This window comes from Gossypium hirsutum, chromosome A04, assembly GCF_007990345.1.
Source record: "Gossypium hirsutum isolate 1008001.06 chromosome A04, Gossypium_hirsutum_v2.1, whole genome shotgun sequence".
Lineage (NCBI taxonomy): Eukaryota > Viridiplantae > Streptophyta > Magnoliopsida > Malvales > Malvaceae > Gossypium > Gossypium hirsutum.
This window is the reverse complement of record NC_053427.1, coordinates 53,149,371-53,158,819: the sequence shown is the minus strand read 5'-3', so window position 1 is coordinate 53,158,819 and position 9,449 is coordinate 53,149,371. Positions and strand designations below refer to the sequence as shown.

General features: G+C 34.3%; 2 protein-coding genes across 3 annotated transcripts; both read right to left on the bottom strand.

Moving 5' to 3' along the window:
* Positions 1 to 555: 555 nt before the first annotated feature.
* On the bottom strand, positions 556 to 4,984 carry LOC107948560 (2-Cys peroxiredoxin BAS1, chloroplastic). Its single transcript, XM_016883144.2, has 7 exons — positions 4,523 to 4,984; positions 3,839 to 3,913; positions 3,641 to 3,722; positions 3,474 to 3,553; positions 1,926 to 2,051; positions 1,075 to 1,188; positions 556 to 872 (listed from the first exon to the last, which is right to left on the bottom strand). Exons 1-7 carry the CDS (start codon positions 4,724 to 4,726, stop codon positions 756 to 758), a joined length of 798 nt encoding a protein of 265 aa, XP_016738633.1. The 5' UTR covers positions 4,727 to 4,984; the 3' UTR covers positions 556 to 755.
* A 1,325-nt stretch (positions 4,985 to 6,309) lies between these two features.
* On the bottom strand, positions 6,310 to 8,067 carry LOC107949314 (putative HVA22-like protein g). Of its 2 annotated transcripts, none has more exons than XM_041111286.1 (8): positions 7,945 to 8,067; positions 7,754 to 7,852; positions 7,594 to 7,671; positions 7,370 to 7,468; positions 7,206 to 7,262; positions 7,056 to 7,119; positions 6,722 to 6,979; positions 6,310 to 6,645 (listed from the first exon to the last, which is right to left on the bottom strand). In XM_041111286.1, exons 3-8 carry the CDS (start codon positions 7,623 to 7,625, stop codon positions 6,388 to 6,390), a joined length of 768 nt encoding a protein of 255 aa, XP_040967220.1. In that variant the 5' UTR covers positions 7,626 to 7,671; positions 7,754 to 7,852; positions 7,945 to 8,067; the 3' UTR covers positions 6,310 to 6,387. The 2 variants fall into 2 exon arrangements, with proteins under 2 accessions (XP_040967220.1, XP_016739518.1); XM_016884029.2 differs by having other exon boundaries at positions 6,722 to 6,961.
* Positions 8,068 to 9,449: the final 1,382 nt, after the last annotated feature.

Genomic DNA, 9,449 nt, shown 5'->3' with positions numbered 1-9,449 from the left:
TGTTCTCCATCATCGTAATAATCATAATTACAATATTTCCCTTAATATGTTACATTAAGTAGACCATGTTCTAATAATTAAAAAACAAAACCCAAATGTCAGCGATGGATGATTGCAAAATTATTGGAACAGAATCAACTATGGATCATTAGAAAGTGCTATGGATATGGAGAATAAAAGAATTAATTAATGCCATAATCCATGCAAATAATAAACATAGCGGCATCCTTAACAACCAAAACATTAAATGAAAAAAAAAATAAAAAACAATGTTGTACTTTTTTTATATAAAAATAATAATGCCCATTTTTGGGGAGAAATGGGTTGTTATATAAAAACCCACCATATATAATAATGGTGAATATAACGTGAGACACATGACTGGTTGTTGGTCCAACTTATGGAGTTTTGATTACTTAAAAGGGGGGTACGATTAGATGCGTGTAAAATCCCACATCAAGATTTTGTTAGCAGTCAACCCAAATATGATCAGCACTATCCAAGGAAGCTTCTTTTAACAAAAAATAGTAGAAAAATCATCATGCAGGCAGTCCAGACAGGAAGATTTTTATGCTTCAGCCTTTGAAGATACAAAAGACACAATCCAAACATCAATATTTGATTATTTCTCCATACTTTTATGTTACCATCCAAGGCTAAGCAATTCATTAAAACAAAAAAGAAACATTGAAAAACTACTCATTTAGTCAATCCTAATGGACGCAACACATACCTTCTGCCTTCTAGGCTATACCTCAAATTGCTGCAAAGTAATCCTTGCTGAGCTTAGGGTCAGGTTTCATGGATTTCTCTCCGGGTTTCCACCCAGCTGGGCATACTTCATCTGGATTTTCCTGCACATACTGCAAGGCCTGCAGGACAGCAGTTATAGGCAAATTATAAGACGTTACATGCCAGACGGAAACTTTCCCCATGAAGTAACACGCAAAACCTTAAATTTCAACCATTACAACCCATTTGGATGCTCACAGTGAGCCATATAAATGGCACATGATCTATGCACCCAAATGGAACTTAGTCAAGTGCAATACCAGTCTAGGAAATTATAAGTACCTGGAGAGTCCTCATTGTTTCATCAATGCTCCGTCCAATAGCAAGATTGTTGATAGTGGAGTGCTGGATAATTCCCTCTTTATCTATAATGAAAAGCCCTCTCAATGCAATTCCCTGACATCCATAATGAATTTGTAAGAACAATATTGGAAAACATATTTACAACAAAGTACTCACTTCGGGGGAAAGTATAGTTAAAGATGATAGAATGAGTGAGCCAGAAGTCATGGTTCTAGAAAGAAACTTTAGAATCTCTAATTATCAAGTGTTTTCTTTTTCCCTTACATTTGATCATAATTTTCTAGGTTTACCAAACAACTCCCCCCACCCCCCCCCAACTTGGCAGCTTTTTCCACTTTAGGGCCTGAACTTTTTTTTGGTCCATGTTAAGCCCTGAACTTGGTAATTGTTCCCACATTGGGGCTTGAACTTTTTTTGTCCAAGTTAATCACTGAGCTTGGCAATTGTTCACGTATTGGGCCTGAAATTTAGGGTTTTCAAGGACTTATTTGGACAAAAAAAAAGGTTCAAGTCCTAAAGTGGGAACAACTGCCAAGTTCAGGGCCTAACTTGGAACAAAAAAAAAAAAGAGTTTAAACCCCAATGTGGAAAAAGTTGTCAAGTTCAGGGCCCAAAAAGTGATTTAACCCCCAAAAGAAGGAAAAATCAATTCTAAGGAAGCATTTTGATGAATGAATCAAACCCTAAGGGTTAAGAAATACTAGATATATAGGTATGTAAGAGTGGTATTCAGGAGCCTTTACCTTGCACGGTACATACTAAAAAATTTAACGAATAAATGATGCTTTGCTCATTCAGCATTAGATGCTAGCAACACGAGGCTAACAAACCTGATCAGGAATCAAAACTCCATAGAATTTGGCAATTGTCTTCGTGACATCAGATACGAGAGGATACTTCAAATCACCAAGACCACCTGACTTTCTATCTGTTTGAACCCAGGCAAGGTGAGAGAACTGCATCACAACAAGGTGAGATTTAAGTTTCGTTTCCCTTGAATGCAAAAAACATAATATTAATTTGAATGCAACAAAGTAAACATTATCAGCTAATTACAAATACAGTTGCTACTAGAAATGTATTACCAAAGCTATGATAAACATAAATATTATCTAGATTCCAAGATAAAAATAAAGATGCAAAGCATCAACTGCAAACATGCAAAACCAACTAAGCATAATAGATAAGAAGGGAAGCAGCACTAATGGTAAAATTACACAACTTCAAGATAGTTTTAAGTAACAGATACTAAATTGTTGCAGATCACTAATATGTTGTTGATTGAAGAATTTTTTTCGCAACTAGAACACCAACATTTTCCATTGATTTTCATTTCCTATTAAACACCTCTCTTTGTCCGATCTAAAATGCTTGCCACCATGATGTAGCATTTCACCCAGGTAAAAAGGCAAGAGCTTAGCATTTCATCAAGGCTGCACAAATCTTCGAGACTTGCAGAAAAAAAATATAGTGTATAAAACATAAGAATATAGATAAAACAATTACTTCACGAAATTTAGAGTGCAGTATGGTAGCAACATATCTTAACGAGGAAAATAGTATTCAGAACACCATTGCTTGGCCAGATAGAAACATCGATCTCTATAAATTTCTACAACTTTCCAGAAGTGTTTCGAGTCAAAGTAAGAGTCTTTGTAAAGGGTGACCAAATATAATTGTTTATTCAAGCCCCAAAAATTCATCCTCGGCTAAATTCTCCACACCCTAATTCTTTCTTTTATTTCTGATTTCATTTACTTTTTTTATAATTTAACTCTAGTTCGGATTCTTATTGATTTCAGGTTGTTCAATTTGGCATCTAGGATTTGCATTCAATGCCGAATTATATATGTACTCCATTCCAAATCCGGATTCTTCTTCCTTAATCCTTCTTCTTTTTTATTTTTTTTAGTTCTTTTTTCTTTTCACTCTTAATTAGAAATTTGACTTACTTTTCCTTGTTAATTCCAGATCTGAACTGAAGCATCAATTTCAAACCAAATCAAGACTAAACCCTAAAACTAGAATTTAAATCTTGAGATTCCATATCATCTTTGATAGGACAATGGCAACTTGGTGTCTTTATTTTGGATGTGTCTTTTTGCCTTGAATAAATTTATGCTGCATTTGGTGGTTAGTTATCTTTTACCTTGTGCGCTTGACTAATTTTTAGGATACATGGTCATAGAGATTTGCAATTTTGCATTGCTTATATCATCACTGTGGTGGGTCTAAGAATAATGAACCTGCAAACTACGTAAAGCTACAATGAAGACATAAGCATTCCTTTAAGAATCTTCCGCGCCTGAAGGAAACTACTAAACTTTAATATAGGCAGAGAGGTATAAACATTTTTTGCTATAAAGCAAGGACCTTACCACACTGTCAATAGAAACACCTAATATTTCGGTGTTTAGCTTCTCAAATTCTTCATAGCGGTCACTGAAAGCAGTAATCTCTGCAAGCAGGAAGCATTTTAGGAGGTGAAAATGAGACTCTAATATCATAGAAAACTATTAGGCTAGTTGTTCAGGGTGAAAGACACCTGTGGGGCAAACAAATGTGAAGTCCAGCGGGTAAAAGAAGAGAATCACATATTTCTTCCCAATGTATTCGGAGAGCTTGACCTGAAAGAATAATGCATAGTTAAGAATAGAATTGGAAAAAACATATGTAATCATAACAAAAGAGGGAAAATTTTATTTAAGTGCCTATACTTGAGAACAATATCCACATAAGATACCTTAATGAACTCCTGGTCAAAGACGGCCTCAGCCTCAAAATCAGGGGCAGGATTTCCCACCAATGGAAGCTCACTCTGAAAGAGATGCGCGCAATAAGAAACCGAATCATACATGGGAAATTATGTGGATAAAGAAATAGTTCACCATCAAAACATTCAGAATTCGTTTAGAATAAACATATCTCAAAATTAATTCTGAATTTCACTTAACATAATTTGCTCCTCTTTCTTCTTTTTCCTTTCTCCAAATTGCTAAAATGTTTATTGACAACAAACTAATTCATTTTAAACTAAATGATATAGATATCCATTTTCATTTGGAGCCCCCAACAAAACTCACCAAATGGAGTTAGCTTTGGCTTCCTATTTTGCCTTTACAATGGAGTCATAGACCCACATTTACGGCGCTATTCCTTGGCAACACTAATTTTTTTCCATCTTTGTATTAAAATCGAAACCAGATCCAAATTCCACACTCTGAAATACATTCTAATAAAATCCTTTGTAAAAATAACTAAAGCCCAGAGACATCCTAATACATTATGTTTACAATTGTTGATATTAATAAAAGAAAGTCATTAAAACAAAGTAAATGTCACATTCCCTTTCCAGTCTAAATTAAACCATTTAAAAATTAGTAGAAACATGAATAGAAAAAGCGAAAAGGGGAAGAGAAAAACATACGGTGGCTTTGACGACGAAAGACTTGCGAGAAGGGGAGGTGCGGGAGAGGGAAAAGGAGGCGGGACGAGAAAGGAGAGGGGCAGGGAGACCAGTGAAGGGATTGGGGAGAGAAAGGGATTGGGAGAAGGGCTTGGAATTGGAGGAGAAAGCCCTTGGCTTAGAGGAGATGAGAGCCGCGGCCGATGAAGTAGCTGAGCAAGCCATCTCACTCACTCGCTCACAGTTTGCAGTAAAAGAGAATATGGGCGAGGGATAAATGAAATACCAGAGGGAAGTGGATAAGAAGATAAATAAGTGGACAGTTGGGGTTTGGTCAGTGATTGGGGGGGGGGGGGTTTATATTTGTTGCCTTACCCACTCACTCCTCACTCCACATATTTTGGTCTGTGAACTCAAGCCGAGCTTACACAACCTCATTTTGCCTTCGTTTTCTTTTACTTTTGGGCTCTTAGCCCAATTTACCAACTTCTTCCTCAAACACAGAAAATATATAAAATCAACTTTGCATAATAATTAAATATGTTTAGTAATTAAAAAAAACACTTTTTAGTTAAAAAGTATTTTTAGAAGGAAAACTGTATTATTTTTGGCGGAAACAAACTTGGGCATATCCAAGATATTATCTGGGATTCTATTGCTTGGATTAAAATGCTATATTCTTCTAAATAAGTCTAGTTGCCTAGATTAATCTAAAGACATGATGTAACTAGTGTCCTGATAATCGTTGAGTCCTGTAGAAGAATCCGTCAAGAATAACATTTGTTGAATATCATTCTGAGGAGTACATTCAACTACCTTCTACAAAGAAAGTGTGTAATGAGATTCGAATTATGGGGTGAAGCATGTGATCCATTAATTGGGCGAAAAGTATAAAAGGTGGTTAATTGTAGAGGTTGACACATAGCTATTTACCAACCAGGAATCAGAAAAGTATTCACCAAAGTCTAAGAAAGAACCCAAACCCTTGATTCAAAATATTCTACGACCCCGTAAAAAGGTAATAATGAGTAAGACCCACTAAGTTTCTTTGAACTTATATGCGTCTTTTGGTATGCAAGTCTGAGAACTGAACCAGTGTGCCAAGAAGGACCTAGCCAATGATGCGCTATGTTGGTAGACCGAGGGCAATATTATGCATACAGAGAGACATAGAATATGTTTTTCAAGCGACAAGTAGTAAGATACGTTATGAATATGTCTATCAAACACTTTATTTTAAGGTTTTATTTTATCTTTGAAGTTTGTGACAAACGATAAATGTATTATTCAAATCTATTGACTTAGAATAGATTTTATAAAGATAAGTGGTACTTTTAATATAGTTTTTGTATATTGTAAAATGTTGCTAAATATGTAAATATCATGATAATTTATATTTGAATATGTTAAATCAAGTCGGATATAGAGTGTTACAAAAAACTTTAGTTACATCATATTATCCTACAGTTTACTCATTGGCTTGTGACTTATCCACTGCTTTCTTCATTGTCTTTTTTAACATCCTTCACCCTAATTCATTCTACCTTTGCATATATATCTTTTAGTTAAATTGACTATTGTCCACCCAAAACGGAGTAAATAGACAAGACACAATCACGAAATCTGCATGTTTTATATATTATAACACGTACAAAAGGGCATACATTTAGAGAAGCATTTTTTTTAAAAAAAAATTTTGCACCTTATGCCCAAGACACAAAACTTCCAACAAAAAAAGCTTTCTAACTCGATGAACATAATTTTGAATAAAAACATAATATATTATTATACGGAGAGGGGAAAAATGATGAGTGGGATTTCGGACTTGGTATTCAATAAACAAAAAATTCTTCGTACAAATTTGGTTTGTTTTATTACAAATTAAATTAATTTTGTGTTTTGGTGCGGCGGAGCTTGAGACGAGCCTGTTGGAGCCTAGAGTTACTTGGGGAATAGGGAATCGAGTCATCATCGTTGTCGAACTCGTACTCCGCTGGGCTGGTGTCCTCTTGGGATTGACTGAACCTGGGTGAGTTGACTCGGTTTATCGCTGCTGAACTCCAAGCCTTGTTCCTCGCCATCGGACTCCGTAAACCATTTGGAGACGGTGGCGGTGGAACGTTTAGACTTCGATCATCAGATTTCTACAGAAAAAGAAACATGAACGCATTTGACATAATTTTCATTTCAAAGCTAAGAAATGGTGGTAGGGATGGTTACCTTATGGACTTGATCGACATGATTGACTTGCTTGACAGCTTGATTGAGCTTTGCAGACTGACCTGCTAAATATTGGAACATTTCAAAGAATTTAGTCAACCCCATTTCTGAGCAGTTTGACCAGTAATGCATAAACACGTTCCATGCTCGAGCTCTCATCTCCATGATCTTTCGATCCACTTCTGTTTCATGTTTCGCCACGTATGGCCGCACGAAGGTATCGTACACAAAATTGGTTCCCTGCATTTTGTCATATAACTGTGAATTGAGTTTAAAGATTTGCGCAAGGAAAAGGGGTCAATGAAATGAATTCCCTCTACGATTCGATGACTACCTCGATTTTTGGATACCATAGGTAGATAACGAATGCAAACTTCATCTCGCCATACATGGGCAACCTTCAGTATTATTCATATATATGTTATTCATTTAAACCCTATTTGTAATGTTAAACAAAACCATAACCCTATACTATATCTTATACCAGGAAACGAATATGTCGGTTATCCTCTCAATAATTGTCAAAAACGCCACAAGGATCCTGCAAATTTCATGAGTTCCACAAATCAATACTATTTTTTAAATCAAATTGCACAAAATAAATATAGTCTGGTTGGGACAATGTGAAGGGGGCCCATATTTTGATACCAGTATTTACACCAAAATCTGAGTTCTTCAATCTCAACCCTGTTCTTCTCCACCATTTTAAAGCACTCAAATGCTGGATAAGCATATCCAAAAACCAACCTGAATTTATAACATAATTACCATGATTAACATCTTATTCCAAAAATCTAGTCAACCATTTCTTTATTATTTATTAACATGAAGCCAACACTAAAAAGGAAAATGAGGAACCGCCAATGACTTACAATAGCAATCTGTTCAAGAAATCACCCAACATTTTTTTAATTTATTCTTTTTTTCTGCTATCACCCGTGCTAATTTTCCTGGGCAAAGTTTTGAATGATTATTATTCATTAAACATTGGCGAAACACAAAAGAAAAAGACAACAACCCACAATTCCAAACCTGTTTCCGCAACCAAAAAAGGATGAAACACCAAATGAATTAATGAAGTCTCCTGATGTATGGCTCCAAAAATAAGGAAAGTTTAAAAAACCAAAAACCCTGCAAATAAAAAAAGAAGAAGAAAAGAATCAGAAAAGAAAAGAGAGAAAAGCTTGTTAATTGGAAATTGAGGATTAAAATAAGTTTACAACCTCTGAAACAAACTGATGATAAAAACTAAAGGATCAGTTTGATTCTGGGGAGAAAAAAAATTGAAAGAAATGTAATAGAATTTTTTATATTGAAAACGGAATAGATAAATGGATGGATTTATAGCATTTGGTACTAATAAGTTGGTTTTATTCATGATAATAATAGAAGGAAAAGAACGGTTTTACCGTTTGGTAGTTATGCTTTTCCTCTTCCCGCTATTTTCGCCTTTTGATATAGAAACTCTGAAAATTTGGACATCCACATTAATTATTTTCTTTAAAAATATTATGAGTAATTTTTCTTATTAAGAAAAAGACAAAAAAGCCATGCTATTATTGGGTATTAAAATTTATTAATTTAATTATATATTATTTTAATACTAAATTAAGAAAAAACCATAGATATAGTACCAACTCACTCATGAGTATAAAAACCCATTACTAAATGCGAGGTTTCCATCAATCATATATATATATATAGATTAACTAATTTTATACTAGCAAATCCATTACCAAATTCATCATCCATATATATAAAATTCATATTTAAACATGTGTTGTCCCTAATATTCAAATTTATATTCTCTTTTAAAAGTGCAATGTACTTTAGTATTGTATCAAAAAAGTATAAAAGAGCAAAAATTATGGTGCAAATTTCAATGTTGTGCACCTACATGAGAAATTTTTTCAAGATGTATAACGTCACGATGATTAATTTTAGAGGAGTTAAAACTAATTAAAAAAGTACAAAAGAGCAAGAATTATGGTGTAAATTTCGATGTTGCGCACCTACATGAGAAATTTTTTCAAGATGTGTAACGTCACGATTCAACTGTGCAATGCAAAACGTTCTAAGGCATCTTAACCTATTTTCTGTTGGGGGTAAGGTCTCACTATGTTTATAAGATTTGGAAAGCTTGGGATCCCCTCTCCAACAGTATACATAGATGAATTCCTCATTCCTATTATGAGGAATTCATTACTAAAGAAAAAGATAGTAGCTCTGCACAGATTATAGGTAATTGATGGTAAATGATAAATTCTCCATTCCTGTTACGAAGGATTTATAGATGAATTGGTAGGTGCAAAATGCTTTTTGAGGATTGATATGAAGTTTGATTATTGCAAATAAGAATTAAAAAAGAATATATACTAAAGAATGCATTTAGAACTCATCATGGCCACATTTGGTTTAACAAATGCACTAGCTACTTTTCAATCACTTATGAATGTCATATTTTCTCCCTACTTGAAAAAAAAAATTGTGCTTATTCCTTTTTATGACATTTGTTGGATAGAATTAACTTGGGCATCCATTTGAAACATTTACAATTTGTGCTTGAAATATTGAGGTCTAACCAACCCTTTGCAAAGAAGAGCAAGTGTCTCTTTTAGACAACTATGGATGGAGTATTTAAGCCACATAATATTACCTACTGCGGTTTCTAGTAATATAGAAAAGATTGAAGCAATGAAGAAGTGGCCTCTACCAAGAAACATTGAAG